A 20,811-nucleotide genomic window follows, 5' to 3' on the forward strand; every position below is an offset into this window, starting at 1 on the left:
TAAAGTTACCCTAGCTCATACCCATCTTCTCTATACCATACTGAATGCTTCTCCTGTCCTAATTAATCTAAACAAGAGTGATTTAAACAAGCTATCAGTATGCTACAACAAAATAACAAATTTTGCCACAAACTCCTCCTACCGTACCCACCACTGTCAGGCCCTAAAACAGCTTTCCTGGCTTGAACTCCCTAACACCATAGTTATAAACCAACAACTTCTAGCTCACTAAATACTGTACCAACCTGACAAAACCCCAGCCTTACAAGACCTGATCATCTTCTACTCCAATAACTGAGAACTTAGATCCACTAACAAAGCACTAATCGCAATCTCCAAAAGCCATTACAGCTCTGGTGACTCCCTGTTTTTAGCAACATCGCCACGACTCGGAACTCCCTACCACTGCAAATCAGGGTGCAACCTAATAAAACCATCTTCAAAAAACAGCTTATTTCCTACGTAAACAACTCCTGGACATGCAACTGCCTAGCACCTGGCTGTCATATTCCAACTCCTTTCCTCTACCCACTATCCAACCTCTTTAAAACTCCCACAGATGCACTATATATTATCACACGTTACTTGCCAACTCGCTGTCGCCTACTCCCCACTGCCCCATCTGTACCCATTAACTCTCCCCTAGACTAAGTTGAAAAGCTTTCCCTTAAAATGTCAATGCATCTCATATGAACTTGTCTGTATTCCACTCCTTTTTCAGTTTTTCCTTTCTTGTCTTCAGTACATCTTCAAGATTCTCTGCTAAACATACTGCATGAACAACAATCAAATGTTACTATCTGCTATACTTTTAATTGTATGTCTAAACCACTGTGCTTATGTAAATATCTTATGCAATCATATGTTATTGTCTGCTATATTTTTATAACTGAATGTGTAAATATCTTGTGTATAGTATGTTAGCAATTGTTGTGGAGCTTTTCTCCTTGGGCCTCTGCTGAAAACAGACAGCTCTGTCCATTCGGATCTCCCTGGTAAACAAATGTAAAATAAATAAATGAAAGACAACTATTCTGTAGCATCTGCCTACTGAAACAGTGTAGGAATGCTTGTTACAGAAGTACGATTGATTTCTATGTGTACTTTTTGGAAACATTGGTAAAATGCCTTTTCTTTCTTTGAGAGTGACTTGGATGTAGAATGATGGTATTCTAAGTGCCAAGTTAAAAAAAATGCTGACATGTTTAGAAAATGACACTTCCTAATATTATACGACAGCAGCTGGTAAAGAGTTACATTGTTACATATGTAGCTTGTGTCTGGGTTTTTACTTGCCTGCTCTAACTAGACCAGTGGAATTCAGGACTGCATAAGGATTCCACAATTATAATGCATATTGATGTAGGCTGACATTTTGTAGTATAGCCTGCTGGCAAATCAGAACAATGGACAGACTTTGTTACTGCTTAACAGTCTTGTTTCAGCCTTGTTAAAATGTTAGAAGCATACTAAAGTGGAATAGAGAAGTGAATGCTGTATCAAGGGGGTGGGAGAGATGCATGAATTTATGTATGGCAAGTCTTTTCATAGCCCAGCTGTTAAGAAACAAATTATCTTGTTCTGTCCTTCTGGACTCTTAATTCTTTTCTCTGTATACATAGGTTCATAGGTGTGTACTAGGCTAATGGCCCTGAGGCCTTTACAATCCTAGCCATATGATTACCCTGGCATCGTGCCACCCGACCTTAGTTCCCAGTGCCTCTGTCGAGTAGAACCACTGGAGTTGTCCCCGGGGTGATTTTTTTATTTCCCATCCACTCATCAAGATTTCTCTTGAAGGTCAGTGAGGTGCTCTGCTTGACATGTATAGGAAGTCTGTTCCATAGCATGGGCTGTCTGAGTTATGAACCTGTCCCTCCAGTATGTTCTGTTGATTGTGGTAATGTTGTTGAGGTCTCTGGAGCATGTGATGCGGTGGGATTGGGGATTTCTTTAGATGTAGCATTTCTAACAGAGCTGGGTCAGACATGGCTTTGTAAGTCAAGCAGAGATCGCCTCTAAGTAGGCGATATGAGACAGCGAATAGTTGGAGTTTTTTGAGTCTGTCCATATAGGACAAGTGTTTAAGGTCTAGGATCCTCTTTGTGAGGTACGTTTTTGTGGCCTCTCCAGTTGTTGCAGGTGTCTAGTGCCAAATGGGGTATTGTACTCGATGATTGGCCTAATGAGAGAAGAGTAGAGGGAGATAGAGAACTCTTTCTTCCTGGATCCAAAACCCTTAGTTATGAGATGTGCCACATAGAAGTACTTTCTGACCACAGTGGCAATATGGTGATCAAAAGTGAGTTTGCTGTCAATGTGTGTTCCCAGATCTCTTATAACGCCTTCTGTGTTCAGTGGACTACCATCAATGTGGTAATTCATGGGGACCGGGTTTTCCCCAAAGGGGATGATGACACAATTTTTGGCATTGAGCCTAAGGCCATGGTTTTGACACCAATCGTTGGTCTCAGTGAGGCCATTCTGTAGGATCTCAGCATCACTTGGGGAGTTAATAATAGCTCCCAACTTGCAATCGTCTGCGAGCTTTATCAGCCATAGTCCCTTCGTACTTTTACACTGTGGGCTCTATCTGTGAGCCAGTTTGCAACCCACCTAGTGATATAGGGGTTGATGCCTAGGTTAGTGAGTTTTTCTTTGATTCCTGAGTGGGGAATGGTATCAAAGGCCTTGCCCAGATCAAGGTAGGCTCTATGAACCACCTTTCCATTATCCACAGCTCTGGAGACCGACTCAGAGAAGTCGACCAGGTTGAACAGGCATTATCTACCCTTCATAAAACTAATCTGTGTGTGATCCATAGTTTGGAGATTCCCTATATGCTTGTTTATTTGGTCCATGATGCGTTCCATAGCTTTGCCTGTCAGACTCGTTAGGCTAATGGGGTGATAGTTCCCAGGGAATGTAGTCACTCCTTCTTTGTGGAGAGGGATGGACTGTAGCAGTGCACCATTCTGTAGGGACAAAGCCTGAGGTGAGAAGACTGTGATTGAACAAGGGCACACAGGTGAGGTGCCAGTTCACTCTGTAGTTCATGTAGAACACAGCCAAGGATATTGTCAGGTCCCATAGAAGCTGTATTCTTGACCTTGGAAAGTGCTGTTTTAACCTATGCAGCAGTAATACTGGGTGCCTGCAAATCTACTGGTATTGTGATTGGTCCTGGCACTGTTGGCACTGAATCTGTCGGCCAGTATATTGGCAGTATCTGTTGGCTCGGTATAGGAGGTACCGTTGTGCAGTAGCGCAGAGCAAATCTGGGTATTACTGTGGAGATTCTTTGCATAACTATAGAAGGCCTTGTGGTTGTCTTTACTATCTGCTGCAATTTTGTTTTCATAGGTAGCTTTAGAGGATTTGATGAGGGATCTCAACTTTTTGTTGAGGCTGATGAGGGAGTTTTCCCATTCTTGAGACTTCACCTTATTCCGCATCAGTTACCTCCTGCTGTTGTAGAGTTTGTTTATGGCAGGGAACCACCAGATTGGCTTCATTTTTTTGGAGGAGTGTGTCTTGGTTCTATTGGGTATAGCGAGATCCATGCATTTGTGTACGTGTTTGTACAGTGCATTGGTGTATGATTCTGTGGTCATGCAACTATTCTCCATTTGCATGGGTGCTGTGAAGTTAGCCACCTCTGTTTTTAGGAACCCAAAGCTAGCTTTGGAGAAGTTTTTCATAGTGGTTACCTTTGCAGAGGAGAGGGGCGGGATGAGGATTTCCAAGGTGATTAGTTTGTGGTCGGATCTAACCAGGGAGGAGCTGACTATTGGTGTAGAGCAATGGTCGCTCAAGTTAGTAATGATCAGGTCAAGGATGTTGCTACTTCTAGTGCGGGTAAGAATGAGCTGGTCCAGGGCATTGGAATTGATGAACTCCAGGAAACATTGGGCAAGTGTATTGGTACATTAGTAGTTTTCCCAGTTAATGGAGGGGTAGTTGAAGTCGCCTAGTATGAGAGTGTTAGGTTGGACCCTAATATTCTCCAGGGTTCTTAGGAACGTGAAGTGTGTGAGTCTTGGAACATGGTTGGAGACGTATAGCAGGCTATGACCTGAATCGGTTTTACCCAATGTTAGCTGCACCTGAAGTATCTCTGATGCGTTATGTTGGGCTTACCGGTCTGGAGGTGTGCTCATCCTTTATGAATATGGAAAATCCACCACCTTTGGAGCTTCAGTCCAAGTTCTGGGGCCGGAAGGTGTGGAAAGAGTTATAGCCTGGTAGTGTAGGGGTGCTTTTTGCTGCCTTGAAATAGGTTTCTGTTACAGCACAAATGTCTATGTTCTCTCATTTTAAGGAGTGCTTTGAATTAGTGCATTTTGTGACTTAGACTTCTAGCGTTGAGCAGCATGACCCTCAGATTAAATTTGTTTGTAGCTGTTACGGTGATAATTTGGTCTTTGGAACACCGCCTAAAAAAAGCACTATAGGGGTGTATTAAATATGATAAATTCTTATTATTTGCACACTTGACAGTTGTATACGGTTGTGTACTAGGCTTTTAAATGTATATAGTTTATCTTAAGATTTTATTTTTTGTGTTAATTTCCTTTATCTGTCGTGTTATTTGCTCATGTGTTGTTTAAAAATAGACAATGACTAATAAAAAATATTTGGAAAAAAGAGCTGTTGGCTTCACAAGTGTACCAGTTCATTTGCATTTCACATTTTCCTGAAAGTTTGTAATCTGTACCTTGTAGCCTATTTATATGTCATGCTGGGCAAGCTGCATACATCAAGCAGTTTTATGAAGGCTGGGGCTTGTTGATGAATGAGGTATAACTAGTGGTGGGAATTATAGAAATTTGTATTGGCGAGGAAGATTATGAATAGAAGTATTTTAGCTACAAACAGATGTTAGTTATGGTCTTGTGTGAAGTACAGTTTTTGTGTTAATATGATACATCTCAGAAGAAAAAAAAGTTTTTTTTTAGTGTATGTATTGCTTAAGTAATCTTTGGCATGAGTAGCATTTTATACAGTATTTTGAAAAATGTTTTTAAGACTTTCGATGTCTCGGATATGAGTTATGTTTTGGCTTTTATTTTTAAAATTATGTATTGCTTAAGTCAGCTTCTAAATGAGTATCTTTATTAAATATTTTGAATTTTTTATGAATTTCTGGGCTTCAAAGGTTAATTTTGTTGTTAATGTTATTGCTTTTTTTTTTTTTAAGTTCCACCAGAGCTGATCATTCCATTAGGTGAGGTGACATGCAATGCTGGAGAGACAGCTACCCTTAGATGTAAATTTTGTGGTCGCCCCAAACCCTTGATAACTTGGAAGGGTCCAGATCAGAACATCTTAAACAGTGATGGCCACTACAGCATCATGTACAGGTAGGTGACAGCCCATATGATCCCGTGATTTGGTCAGTGATTGAAGCACTCTTATTCCAAAGAGAGCTTCTTTTCCTTGTTTCATACTAAACCGGATTCATCTTTATTGCTTAAAAATTGTATCATTTCCATTGTAAGTTTTACTTCACTTCTAGACCTTTGTTTCAGACATTTACATTTGTAAGTATTTGCTATGTTCTTATATTATAGTAAAGCAGTATCATGGCTGTAGTGAACTTTGTAGTGAGAATTGTATGTATGCAGTCACTGACTGATAGCGTTTCTAGAGACCTATATTGTTAATGTGCACCCCATTAAAGAAAGTACATAAAATGTCAGGATTAGTTGAACATTAAAGATGATGGGCTCCCAAGCCACATTTCTGTGTGCGATAACATTGGTGTGATGCTTTACATGAAAACATTTTGAAGCCTTATTTCATTACTGTTACAGGCATCATCAAAGTTTTAGTCATGAAATATTGTATTTATTTAGAAAGTGCATTTATATGGACTTGTTGGGTATTTTGAGTAGCTTTAACAATCCCTGTGTTGAGAACAGGTGCTCTGAATTTAATCTCAACTTTCATAATGAAATGTTGAGTCTTGGTCATTCATTAAGGGGGGAGAGTAAGTATCATTCCCAAAGATAAATGTGTTTATTGTACAGTATCCTCCTCATAACCTGCTTATCTGATTTGAAGCAGGCTAATAAAATTAGCCTTCTCTTAACAGAAGTAATGTACATTGTCATTGGCATTAAAGATCACTAATAAACAGTTAGTGTATTAGAGTTACTTTAGAAGACTAAAACATATATATTTAATATCAAAGACAATTATCACTTAAATAATAATATTTCAGATTCTGATAAAAAGATGATTTTAAAGTTGCCTAGAAATACTTCAAAAACCTGGAAGATATTTTTGTGGAAATTTTTACATAAAGCTTTTATTACCCCACATAAAATTAAAGTTATGTACAAGAAAGAAAATATTAGGTAAGCTAATTCAGATCTGGAAACCGGGTTTGGCTCTACACAGGATTGTCTTTGTTAACAAAATATTAGGTGCTGGAGATGTAATTCTAGTTTAAAAGTAGATTGGTAACATATTAATTTTGAGGGTCTATGTTAAATCATCAGATGCTTAAAAAAGTGAGCGATGATTTATCAAACCCATGTAAGAAAAGGCTTACAGTCTCGAATGTTCCACAAAACAAAAAAAATTTTAAAACATTGTATAAAGTGGGGAGCTTCGCCCCCTCCACACCCCCTGATGTGGGGGACTGTGCCCCCGCATACCACCCTACTTAAATATACCAACTCTGAGATCGCACTACAGTGACAAAAGCGGCCAAGCGATTTCTTTCCCATGGAAAGAATTTGCTTATATGCCGTTTCGCTATTTTGCCTTTTCGTGCTTTCAAGTTCCATCAAGACGCATTCGAAAGAATGCATCTTCGATTTAATAGGAACCCGGATTTTGATTGTGAAGTATTAAAATCTTTCTGGGATAATGTTAATATGTTTATGTAAGCATTATGGTCGTCGAATTTTAAGTTAATTAAATCTTTTGTAATTTGTAATGTTCCAATCCCTCAGGTTTATTCCAAAATCACAATGTCATCTTATTTGGATTATTTTAGCAATAGCTAGAAAAGTGGTCACTAAAAATTGGAAGAATTCAAATACTCCCTCAATGGTTGAATTTCTAAATATTGCAAAGACTGTTTATTATAATGAATTACATGTTATTAAGGTGAGAAGTAATAGTAATTATTCTATGTGAAATGGTTGAAAGTATAAAGTTTACTAGAAAATATTTAGTGATTGTTGATCATTCTCTTTATTAAAAAACTAATTTTCTGTATGTGTTAAAATTGTAAATAGTTTGTGTGAAATATATATGTTATGTTTTTTTTATTGAAATTGATTAATATTTTAAAATTATAAAATTAAAAATAAAAAAAGACTAAAACAAAGTCACTGGTGCTTGTCATGGTGAATATTGACCCCTCTGTGTCCTTGGGCACTGTTCATAAAAATGTGTGGTTTGGGTCAGAGCTGGTCCTCTGTAGGATAGCATATTCAATCCCTTTGCAGTTTTAAAAGTTTATACGGAATGAGGTAACGCATTGGACCCAATCTTACCAAAGTATGTGTACATAGTTCTCTATGCAGGTGACCTCCTACAGAAGTTGTGGATATCATCCACCATTCTTTAAATGGATTGTGCAGTTTTGCTTGATTACAGTCCTGACAGAAGAATAATTTAGTTGAATCATGCTACAGCTGTCAGGACTACGGATGGGCAGTATCATACACAGTCCTTTGAAGGGAATGTAACACTCAACATATGAATAATGAACTACTGACTCTTACAGAACTTCACAGAGCTAGGCAGTTTTAACAGCTTACTCCTTGAACTTTTTTATCTGCTTCACCTTGTGGAGGCATATGGTGGAGCTGTAGAAATTTTGTTTCACTTGTAGAAATTTTGTATTTCACTTGATAGCATTCATTTCATTTGTATAGCGTAGATTATCTGCAGTTCTTTCCAGGCTTGTTAAGCAACTTTTATAGCAAGGAGACTAGTTCTTCAGCCAGTGACAGAAGTGGTCCACTTGAGTCGTTTACTTTTTCTGTGTATTTCTAGAAGCCTCAAGAGCAGGTGTTACTGTAGTAGGTAGAATATTGGTTTGGAACAGGTAGCTTTCATTGTCACTTTCGCATTATATTAGGGTTACCACAGATACAGAATTGCTGGAACTGGTGAAAGAATATTAGTCTGTGTTAGATTGACCACACACTCTCCTTTGGTCATCATTTTAAAGATACTGAGGTCATTATCCTCAAGATTATGCAAAGCCATATTTGTAGTGTTGTTGATGACTTTTACCATGGAACTAATTTATTTCTTAAGGAAAATGAAAAATATTCATCATTTTGTCACTGCTTCAGTAGCCTAAGCTTTGGGTTATATTCTGCCTAGGATGTAACAGACACCTTCCAAAGCTTAAGGGCACCTTTTGTATACCCAAACTGTTGAATCAATGAGCATGAGAGGTAGAGAATCAGCAGTCTGGATGCCAAACCCTTCAAAACATGTCCCCTCCCTAAAGATCAGTCATCTTACTGGGTTTCCAGGAACATTGCTCAAGTAGCATTAGCCCATAGCTAGGCAGATTAGGTCCCTTCATGGAAAAAAACTTTCCACTTTGGTTTCTTTTAATACATTGTACTTTTTTACCGAACTGTTCAATGTTTAACTAACAAGACATTATTGCCAGTTGAACCTTAGTGCTAGACTTTTCTGGCTTTCACTATTAACTTACTTTTTTTACAAAGTTCAGTTTATTTTTTATTGACAAGTTTGTAAAATAATTATAAAAGGTAAGAGCAAACGTTTTTGTGTTATGTGTATTTGTTTTGGCAAACATTGCTTTTTTGGGAATTGTCTTTTAGCAACCCTTGATGACATCACTTACTGGATTTTCTGGCTTCTTACCTGGCTTAAGCATGGAACTGCTTTCTTGTTCCTTGGTTCTTCCTTCCCCCAGACACAAGAGAAAAAAAATATTAGGCAGTCTTTGCCAATTAAGTAGCATGCTTCTTTGCCTTAGTCACATGTGGGTGACTCTACAGTTGCCAGTTCTGGTTCCTCAGGCCATTCATCTTTTTTCTGGTTTCTTGTGGTTTGGTCCATTCAGCCGCCATGCACCAGAGGTCAGCCTGTTCCTGCTGTGCTGTTGGAGTGTCTTCTTTGGGCATGGAAGAACCTATCTTGGAGGAAGGGGCATAGAATTCATCTCTACCTAGTCAGACTAAGATGCTTATTCCCCATGTTGATGTATTTGATTATGGTGGGGGCGGCTTGTATGAATTGTCATTGTAATAACAGATAATTAAATGTTTACCTTTTCCTGTGTCTCTTACCCCAGACAGTGAAGATTTATTGGGCTTATCTCATGCTAACACCTCACAGTCCAATTCTTCTAAAACGAAAATAAATTTTCTTGTGTCTAAAGATTCCCGGTGTGATGAACAGAGAATGGAATTAGAGGGAACAAATTCTGTTAATTTTCCTCAGCCTGCAGATGTTCTTCGTGTTTCACTGTTGCAGTCATCATATTTGGGTTATCTACTTGCAGTAGCCCTCAGTCGGCCTGATTATCAAAGTCTTGGGTCTTGCGTCGGTTGCTATCTCATTTTCCATGACATCCGGTAGTCAGGGGTACAAAGCATGCAGCCGACGCCATTACATCAGTCTTTCTTGCCGTGCGGTGCCTGAAGCAGAAGCAGTTCGCAAGTGCCGGTTGGCCGACTCCTGAAATCTTCGTTTTCAAGTTTCAGAACCAAAGTCTTCAACTAAAGCTAAGTTCCCCGTTGGGGAAACTTTTTCTTGCTCTAAACCGATGTCAGTAAAAGTCAATAATTGTATTTCTTGTGGAAAGCAAATACCTCATAAAGATTTCCATTCGTACTGTATTCCTTGCCTATGCCCTGACCATGATGTAACTCGCTGTCAGTTTTGTGCCTTATTTAAATAATGAACTGTTCGTCTTCAGTATGTTTACGCTTCTAAATTTTTTGGTACTCTGTTCAATTACCCAGATATGGCTTCGGTAAGCCATCCAACTACCGACATTCCAAAAAATCGCTAAGAAAAAGAGACAGGCCACCTAGGTCCAAAGCTGCCGACGACGCTTCTCCTAAGCTAGTCGGCAGTTCGCCGGTACTCAGTGAGGAGCTTTCGCAGCCTCTGATACCTACTGCTTCAGATTAGCAGGCCTCTACTGAGACCCATTCGGAGTCCGTTATGCCGCAAGGTGCTTCAACTGTGGAACCTGTGGATGTCTCTACCTTGGATGGGTCCGGAGCCACTGTGCAGGCACCGTTCTGAGGGTGTATTCAGGCCTACTGACTTGCATATTAAACCAACGCCATCTTCTTCAAGGCCTAAAACTCTATCTATGCCTAGAAAACTGACACCCAGACCACATGGTCAGGCCTCTATACCTAAAAAACAAGTGATAAGAATGGCTGAAAACCTTATTACTTTAATCAGGGGAAGCCAATCTTCCCCCTCTAAGAGACCTAGGACTGAATTTGCTTATGATACTCTGTTCAGGATTCTGAAATTTTTGTTTCCTCTGATGACCAGGATTTACCCTTATCTACCTATGAGGATTATGATGCAGAGGACTCTATTCCCTCTGCTTCCCCTCCAGAGGATTTCTCTTTTGGTGAAACCTTGCATACTCTTAGGGAGCATTTTCGCTGGGAAAACCAGGATTACTCTGATTCTAAAAAGAAGCTTAGGGATTTCTTACTCCTGCCCCAACACAGGCCTTTAGCTATCCCCCCTGTACTGGACGTTGATGATGCCTTTTCAGAATCTAGCTTGGCCCCTCACTCCTTTCCTCCTGCTCCCAGAAAACTAGATAGATATTACAGGGTTCCTGACTCTCACAAGTTCTAAAATCCTATTGCGGATCCTGAGTCCATTTCACAGGGACCCAAGGGCATTAAGGCTACTACTGCCAAAAATCCTACCCCCTCTGATAGAGATTCCAGGGCGCTGGATAGAAGGGGTAAGAAGGTATACACTTGTGCAACCCTGGCCATTAGGGCCTTAAATTGCCAGTTTCATATGTTAAAGTATCAGCAGCATATTATTGGATTGCTTAAACAGAAAATTATGTTGATTCCTGATTGTGCTGAAAATAAGGATTTACAGGATTTAATGCATTCTGCTGAACAAGTTGAAACACATACTTTGCAATGTGGTTTTGATTCACTCGAGGCATCTTGCAGGGCTGCTGTCACTGCTGGGTCTGTACTTAGAAGGCATGCTTGGCTTAAGGAGCAATCTTTGCCAGATCATTTTAAAGCTAAATTGCTGGATGCTCCCATGAACCAGGACCGCCTGTTTGGCAATAAAGCAGAAGTAGTACTTAAAAAGACCGAGGAAAAAGCTAAATTTATGCAAACTGTTAAAGATTTCCTGCAAGTGCAGCCTCCAAGATTTAGTAGGCACTGGCCCTCTAAGAATTGGTCCTTTCCTGCCTCTTCCAGGCCTTCTCAGTCCAAACCCAGAACCAGCAGAACACCCGGGCTTCAGTCCCATGGTATGCGCAGGACTAAGCAGGGGGGGCTCCCACTTCCAAATCAGAGAGTAGTAAGACTCCTCCCTATGGTAAACTGTCTCAGTGACTTAACTTTAAAACTTCCAAGCCCTTCTTAACTGACTGCTCCCTTAGGGGGAACTCATTACCCAGGACCAAATGGGTTTTAAATATAGTTTCCAAAGGATACAGATTCCACTTCCACACTTTACCAACCCCAAACGGTTAGCCAGATCTACCCCCAAATCAGTGGGCAGAGGCTCAAAAGCAAGTACTTTCTCTCTCAAGTATAAGGGCTATTCAAACGGTCTCATAAGAGGAAAGGAGACGAGGTTTTTACTCAAGACTTTTCCTGGTGCCCAGAAAAGACACCACATGGTGTCCTATTCTGGATCTCTCTATCCTGAACACCTTTTTGGTGATCCCAAAATTCAAGATGCTAACTCTTCACCAGTTGCTTCCTATGCTAGGCAAGGATGCCTGGTTGGCAACACTGGATTTAAAGGAAGCCTACCTGCACATCCCAATCAGGGAATCTTGCAGAAGATACCTACGCTTCAAAGCAGGCTACATGCACTATCAGTTCTCTGCACTGCCCTTTGGCTTATCTACTGTACCCAGGGTATTCACAAAGTGCATAGCACCAGTCATTGCATTTTGCAGGCAAAGAAATATTCAAATATACCCATACCTGGACGATTGTCTAATTCAGGCAGAAAGCCAGGACATACTTTTGAATCATCTGGCGTTTGTACAAAAGGTGCTAACTTGTCTGGGGTACACCATAAACGAAAAGAAATCACATCTTGTACCCTGTCAACAAATTGTATTCCTGGGAGCAAGCTTGAACACAACTTCCCAGATGGCTTTCCTCACGCCAGAGAAACAGGTTCATTTGATGGCTTACTTCAAACTAATGACCACAAAAACCCTGCTATCTGCACGACAAGTACTGCAAGCCTTGGGGTTCATGGCCTCTTGCATTCTTCTAATTCCATATGCAAGACTGCATATGAGGAAACTACACTGGTATCTAAAAAGCCTATGGTGTCAACATTCTCAGGATCTAAAAGCAATGATTCCTATCATACCTTGCCTACAGTTAGAGTTCCTTTGGTGGGCAGAGGCCTGCCACCAAAACAAGGGACTGCCATTCACTCTACCCCCTGCCGCCCAAACCCTAACAACAGACTCATCAGACTATGCATGGGGGGCTCACTTGGCAGGGAAATGCATTCAGGGCAAATGGAACCCAAGTCAAATGCACCTGCATATCAATCAAAAAGAAATGTTAGCTGTACAAAATGCTGTGACAGCCCTCAAGGACCACATTCTTCCAGGACAATTAATGGTAAAGACGGACAACACCACTGTTAAGTGGTACATAAACAAGCAAGGGGGTACCCACTCATACCCTCTCTGCAGACTAGCCATGGCTCTGTGGAACACAGCCTTGAGCTACCAAGTGCACCTACAGGCTCAATTCCTGCCAGGAAAGCTAAATACATTGGCAGACGATCTAAGCAGAAATCTCATGGACCCATTCAAATGGAAACTGGAACCAAAGACATTCAACATGTTGATAAACAAATGGGGGTGCCCAGATATAGACCTGTTTGCTTCCCCCCAGAACTACCAGTTGGACAAATTCTGCACAATGACTCCCCACAAACAAGCTTGGAAAGTGGATGCCCTGTCCTTCACCTGGAAAAATCCTATCGGTTTATGCCTTTCCTCCTCTGCCTCTCCTCTCCAAGGTACTACTAAAGATCAAACAGGACAAACCAAAGATGATACTAATTGCACCAGACGGGCCACTCCAACACTGGTACCCCCTCTTGCGCAGTGTGTCTCTGCTGGCACCATGGCACCTGCCTCAGACCCCTACCCTGCTGTCCTTGCAGGAGGGCCAGATTCTACACCCTCAGCTTCAAACCCTGAACCTGGCAGCCTAGTACTAGAAAACCTTATGCTGAAAAATGGAAAAGATTCTGTTCCTGGAACCAAACTCTGGGGATGGGCAAAGCAGCGCCCAGTTTACCTCAGATTCTTCAATACTTAACTGAGATGCTTCACAGGGGCATTTCCTTTTCCTCCAAAATTCATGCCTTAGCGATTTCAGCTCATTACACCACAGAACCACCCCTCTTCTCTCATCCACTTTTCAAACAGTTCCTCAGAGGGGCCAAAAACTTAAGACCACCCAGGAGAGCCCCAACTCCAGCCTGGGACCTTAACTTTGTATTAGAAAAACTCACTCTACCTCCTTTTGAGCCAGCCGCAAGTCCAAAGTTAAAATTCATTTCTTGGAAAACAGCCTTCCTTTTAGCCATCACTTCAGCAAGAAGGGTGTCTGAATTACAGGCCCTTACGGCAGTGGAGCCTTTCATCATTTTTCATGTGGACAGGGTGTCCCTCAGGACCAATCCCTCCTTCATGCCCAAGGTAGTATCCAGTGTGGCTCTTAATCAGTCCATTCATTTGCCATCCTTCTTTTCTAATCCACAGAACAAAGGGGAACGGATACTGCATTCTTTAGATGTGCACAGACAACTTAGATTTTACTTGGACAGGACTAAACCTCTCAGAAAATCTGAACAGCTGCTGGTGGCATTTGCTGCAGGGGCAGAGAGGAAGGCCATTTCAAAGCAAACCATTTCTAAATGGATAGGCCATTGCATTCATTTCTGCTATAAGCACCATGGAAACCTATCCCACAAGGGGATAAGACCACATTCAACCAGGGCTGCATTTACCTCTACAGCCTTTCTCAGAGGTGTCCCTACCAGAGACATCCTAGGTGCTGCTACCTGGAGTTATGTACATAATATCACCAAGCATTACCATTTGCAAATTTTCTCTAAATCCAGAGTTGATTTTGCCACTGCAGTCTTGCAGGGCCTCATAGCTGGTCCTAATGGTATCTAAATTCCTCTTCCCATCCTTCGCGTTGGGAATCCACCCAAGTGTGATGACTACAACAGTGAAACACGAAGAACATAGTACAGTTGTGTACACTTGCCATAAATGTAGATGTTCTAGTGTATTCACTATTGCTGTCCTGGTTACCCTCCCTCCAGCCCCCTGACTTCTTTTGGCTATACCTGTATTCCTTTTTACTATGCTTAAAAGGTTTTTGGTGTATTTGCTTTTTTGTTGGAGGCATAATCTTCTATATATATATTTAATTGCTTCCCATTAGGGGGGCACCTGACATCTGGGGCAAGAAAAACTGATGTAATGGCGTCAGCTGCTTGCTTTATACCCCTGACTACCTGATGTCACGGAAGATGAGACAGCAACCAATGCAGGACACAAGACTTTGATAATCAGGCCGACTGAGGGCTACTGCAAGCAGATAACCCAAATGTGATGACTGCAAAGTACAGTTTTGTACCTACCATAAATGTAGATGTCCGATAGGCATGCATCTGCAGTCCTTACAAATGGGTTGTCCTGTCGTCAGGCAGCCCTTCGGTCGGCCGGATTCCAAAGTCTGGGTCTGGCCTCGGCTGGTGTCGCACTTCACCCGACGTCATAGCGGCAGTTCTTCGGGTATAAAGGCATCAGCCGACGCCATTTTCCTCAGTGTTTCTTGCCCCAGATGCCAGGTGCCCTCTAGGAAGGCTAAATTTGGATAAATGCAAATGGTTCCAAATAGTAGAGAGCAAACAAAAATAAGCATGTATGTGCATATATACAAACAAATACACCATAATAGATTCCCCCAGCTAGCTACAAGATGGGCAAATACCCTAGGAGTACCACAGAGGCCAAGGAGGGTGGGTAATCCTGACTGCAGATGCATGCCTATCGGACATCTACATTTATGGTAGGTACAAAACTGTACTATGTCCTTCAAGGATGCATCTGCAGTCCTTACAAATGGGTAGAATACCATAGCCAAACTGGGGGAGGAGGAGAAATAAGATTATGGTGTAGTTAAGATCCCTTGCAAAACAGCAGTGGCAAAACCTGCTCGGGATCTGGAGTATAAAGGTAAATTATAATGCTTGGCAAATGTATGCACGGAGCTCCAAGTAGCAGCCTCTAAAATGTCCTTGGTAGCCACTCCTTGTAAGAAAGCTGTGGTAGTGGCTGTAGCCCTTGTAGAGTGAGGCCTGATGTTTTCTGGAGTTTTCTTCCCATGGTAGGAGTAACAAAATCTAATGCAATTTCCTATCCACTTAGAGATTGTCTGTTTTGAAATTGCTTTTCCTTCCATTCCTGTCGATATGCTACCAGTAGCTGGTCAGTCTTTCTATTGCTCTTGGTCCTGTCCAGGTAGTAGCGTAATTGTCTATGTACATCCAAGGTATGCAACAGTCTTTCTCCCTGTTCTGTGGGTTGGGGAAGAATGTTGGTAGGTGGATAGCTTGATTTAAAGATACCCTGGAGACCACCTTTGGCATAAAAGAAGGATTAGTTCTCATGGACACTCTATCTTGATGGAAGATCAGGAAGGGCTATACTGCCATTAATGCCTGTAGCTCAGATACCCTTCTTGCTGAAGTGATTGCAAGCAGGAAAGCAGTTTTCCATGATAAGTACTGTAATTCTGCTGTTGCTGCTGGCTGGAAAGGAGGGAGTGTCAACTTTTCTAGCACAAAGTTCAAGTCCCATGCTGGCAATGGTGGCTTCCTAGGTGGCTTTACATTTTTAATCCCTCTCAGAAACTGCCTGAGCAGAGGATGTGAGAAGACGGGAGGATCCAAGTTGTATTCTGCTGAAATAGCTGATGCATGAATCTTAATGGAAGAATAGGACAGGCCGTTGTGGAAGAGCTCTGCCAAGTATTCCAGGATGTTAGCTATGTTTACCAGTGACACATTCTCTCCTTTTGCAGTACTCCAAATGAGATATCTTTTCCATTTTGCTGAATAATTTTTTCTTGTTGAGGGTCTGCGAGCCTCCAAGATAATGTCTTTTACCTTTGAGATAAATCTGGGTTATTTGGTCTTATGCAATGTTCCAGGCAGCCAGCTGCAGTGTTTTCAGGTTTGGATGCAGGGTTTTGAAGTTGTTCTGTGTTAACAGCAAGGGAATTAGGGGCAGAGGCCATATTTGTTCCCGAGACACGCTCCTCAGTAATGGGTACCAATGTTGCCTTGGCCAGACTGGAGCTATCAGGATGATCCTTGGACGGTCTTCTTTGATCTTCAATAGCACCTTGTGCATCAAAGGAAGAGGTGGGAATGCATATGCTGTCAGGTTTTTCCAACTGAAAGATAGGGAGTCCACTTTCCAAGCAAGTGGGTGGTACGTCCTTGTGCAGAATTTTTTCAGTTGGTGATTGTGTGGGGATGCAAATAAGTCTATTTCTGGTAGTCTCCATTTCCCTGTAATGGTTTTGAAGATGTCCGGATGCAGCATCCATTCGTGGGCATCCGTGGTAGTTCTGCTTAGGATGTCTGCTAGTATATTTTCTTTTCCTGGCACAAAAATTCCTTGAAGCTGAATGTTGAAGCTCAGTGCCACATTCCAGAGGTCCATTGCCATCCGGCATAGAGGGTATGAATGTGTGCCTCCCTGTTTGTTGATGTACCACATAACTGTGGTGTTGTCCATCCTTATCAGCAGTTGACCCTGTCGAAGAAATGGTCTGAATGCCTGAATTGCCAGTTTTACTGCCAGCATTTCCTTTTGATTTATGTGTAGGTGCAGCTGGTCTTGAGTCCATAAGCTTTGTATGCACTTGTCCAGCATGTGCGCCCCCCAACCGAGGTCTGAGGCATCTGTTGTGATGGTCTGGCTTGGTTGAGTGCTGTGGAAGGGCAGTCCCTTGTTTGATTGACAGGCCTGAGCCCACCATTGGAATTCTTGTTTCAGGCATGGAATTATTGGAATCTGGGTTTCTAGGCTGTGCTTGTGCTGAGACCATAAATTCCTTAGGTACCACTGTAACTTCCTCATATGTAGTCTGGCATGTGGAATCAATATTATGCAGGATGCCATGTAACCGAGAGCTTGCAGGACTTTTCTTGCTGTTAGCTGGTTCTGCTTTGTTAATGCCATGAAGTAGAGAGGGAGTTGCTCCTGTTTTTCTACTGTCAGGAATGCCATTTGTTTTGATGTGTCCAAATCTGCACCCAAGAAGGTTATCCTTTGGGATGGTATCAGCCTTGACTTTTTTATATTGACTGTGTATCCCAGGGCTTGTAGTAGATGAATGACCCTTTCCAAATCTTTTGTTAATTTGTTTCTGTTGTCCGCTTGTAACAGGCAGTCATCCAGGTAAGGATAAATTTGAATTCCCTGAAGCCTGCAATGAGCAATTACTGATGCCAGGCATTTCGTGAATACTCTGGGCGCAGTAGATAAGCCAAAGGGCAATGCTGAGAATTGATAATGCTCTGATCCTGCAAGAAATCTGAGGTATCTTCTGCAATTTGGTCATATGGGGACGTGCAGGTATGCCTCCTTGAGATCTAGAGTTACCAGCCAAGACTCCTTGCCCAGCATGGGAAGAAGCTGCTGTAGGGTCAGCATTTTGAATTTTGGAACAATGAGGTATGTGTTTAAAGCGGACAGGTCGAGAATAGGTCTCCATTGGTTTTCTTTTCTTGGTACCAGGAAGAGTCTGGAGTAAAATCCTTGTCCTTGTTCCATAGATGGTACCCTTTCTATAGCTCTCATCCTTAGTAAGTGAGTTATTTGTTGTAGAGCTTCTGTCTTCTGATTTGGAGGTAGGTTTGGCATTCCTCTCTTCCTTGGTAGAGTATGGAAGTGAAACCTGTAACCTTGGTCTATTGTCTGTAAAATCCATTTGTCTCCTGTGATGTAATGCCAGTTTACTGAAAATAAGGCTAGCTCCCGCCTAAGGGTGCTTCTAGTTGTTCCCTGGTAGGCGGTGCCAGAGCCAAGTCACTGTGATTGTCCTGTGGAAGTGGTGGTGGCTGGATCTGTGGCTGTACCTCGCTGGTTGTTAGCCTGCCACTGACGTCCCCTGTAGGCACCTCTGGATTGACCCCTGCCTCTTGAGCGCCTATTCCTGCCTCTCGGAGCTCTGGAGGTGTCTGGAAAGGACCAATTCTTGGAAGGCCAGTTCCTGCTAAACCTTGGAGGTTGGACCTGCAAGAAATCCTTGACTGTCTGAACAGATTTTGCTTTCTCTTCCACCTTCTTCAGCACCTGCTGCGCAGGGGAGCCAAACAAATTGAGCTTATCCATGGGAGCATCTAGGAGCTTTGATTTAACATGGTCTGGTAAGGACTGCTCTTTCAACCATGCATGTCTTCTGATCACTGTGCCAGTCATGGCTGATCTAAAGGAAGCCTCCAGTGCATCATAGCCGCATTTTAAGGAATGATTACTGACCTGCTGAATGTTATGTACCATTTCCTGTACAGATTTTTTGTCTAATGGTTCATCCGAGGACAGTTTTTTAGTTAATTGGTCTAACATAAATTCCTGATACTGAATCATGTGGAATTGACAGTTCAAGGCCCTAGCTGAAAGAGTAGCAGAAGTGTAAACTTTTTTACCCCATCTCTCCAAGGCCCTAGATTCCCTTTCAGAGGGGAGGGGGTTTTTGTTAGAAGAAGCTGCTACAGCCTTGGGTCCCTGGGAGATAGTTTCGGGATCTGCAAAAGGGGCCTTATACAAATGATAATGTGTGTCCGGAACCCTGTAGTACCTATCGGGCTTAGCAGGGGCCGGAGGAAGAGAATCAGGAGCAGTACAAGCATCATTAAAAGCATCATCCACAACAGTAAGTACTGGAGGAATGGCTAAAGGCCTATGCTGTGGCAAATGCAAAAAGGTTCTAAGCCTTTTCCTAGAGTCTGAAAAATCCTGGCCCTGCCATTGAAATTGTTCCCTCATAGCATGCAAGGTTTCCCCAAAAGAAAATTCCTCAGGCGGAGAGGCAGAAGGAATGGAGTCTTCTGCATCAGAGTCCTCATAAGGAGAAAAGGGGCCCTCTGGAGGGTTTGAATTATCTGACTCATCAGAGGATCCATCTGAAGAAACTGGCTCAGGGGGCTCTACTCTAGTCCTCTTCTCTGGAGGTGGGTGAGAGGCCCTGTCTGGATGTGGTTGGGATCCCCGGATCAAAGAAATGAGATCCTCTGCTAGACTAAGCATTTGTGAACTGGAACTAGGCCTGTGAGAGGGGGTCTTAGCAGGCACCGATTTGGTAGATTTTGCTGCTTTAGCCCTGGCAAAGGCCTTAATAGACATGGATGCAGGAGGCCTAGCAGCTCCACGTGCAGGGGTAGAAATATCCAAAGGGATAGTATCAGATAAATCCTGCGAACCTGCAAGAGCAGGTGGGATTTCAGTAGCAGATTCAGCCAGGCTGGATGAGGCCTCGGTAAGAGGCAAGCTTTCGGCCGAAGGAAGAACCGTGGACTCGGTTTCAGCCGAAACCGAGACACTCGCGGTTGGCTTAACCGCGGTTTCGGCCGAAACCGCAGACCGCGAGTGTCGGTCCTTTTCCTTGCGCTTTTTAGAAATTTGCGTAGTCGGAGTATCCGACGGCATAATGTAAGCAAAATCGGAGCCGAAAAACTCTTCAGCAAATTCCGACCGGCGTCTAAGCGTCCGTCGGTTGAAAGAAGCACAGGCTAGACAGGCTGCTACGTCGTGGTCTGGGCCTAAACAAAGTAAGCAGTAAGAGTGGAAATCTTTATGAGGTATTTGTTTCCCACAAGTTAAACAGTTATTCACTTTTTCTGACATCGGCTGAGGCAAGAAAGAGTCCCCAACGGGGTACTTAGCTTTTTAGAAGTCTTCGGTACTTGTAGTAGTAATCTCTGGTTCTGACCGACCGGCACTTGGGAACAGCTTCTGCTTCGGGCGCCACGCGGCAAGAAAGACTGAGGAAAATGGCGTCGGCTGATGCCTGTATACCCGAAGAGCAGCCGCTATGACGTCGGGTGAAGTGCGACACCAGCCGAGGCCAGACCCAGACTTTGGAATCCGGCCGACCGAAGGGCTGCCTGACGACAGGACAACCCATTTGTAAGGACTGCAGATGCATCCTTGAAGGACATCAGTGAATACACTCGAACATCTACATTTATGGTAAGTGTACACAACTGTACTACTCGGAGGATTGCATTTCTTGATTTTCCCTGTGGAGAATTTTCATTTTCTTAAACCATTCTAAAGTGAATCAGTATTTTCAGTGGAGCACCAAGACATTCCTGTTTGTATGAAAAAAAAAAAAAAATATATATATATATATATATATATATAATAACTTATTTCCTCAACCTACTACTTTTCATTCTCTTCTGCCAGCTTTGGAGAATTTTTTCACTACAGACTGCAAACTGCCTGACATCCAGTCTGCAGCCCATAAAAAGGCAGGTCAA

General features: G+C 42.4%; 1 protein-coding gene across 1 annotated transcript in view; it reads left to right on the top strand.

Moving 5' to 3' along the window:
• Positions 1-20,811, top strand: part of TRIO (trio Rho guanine nucleotide exchange factor) — a 5,137,669-nt gene that overhangs the window by 4,723,517 nt on the left and 393,341 nt on the right. The window contains exon 52 of the mRNA XM_044065600.1: positions 5,201-5,363. Within this exon, the coding sequence (XP_043921535.1) occupies positions 5,201-5,363 (163 nt within the window). The remainder of the gene's footprint in view (positions 1-5,200; positions 5,364-20,811) is intronic.

Source organism: Protopterus annectens, chromosome 3.part0 (assembly GCF_019279795.1).
Source record: "Protopterus annectens isolate FY-2018-M chromosome 3.part0, PAN1.0, whole genome shotgun sequence".
In the NCBI taxonomy this organism is placed as follows: Eukaryota; Metazoa; Chordata; order Ceratodontiformes; family Protopteridae; genus Protopterus; species Protopterus annectens.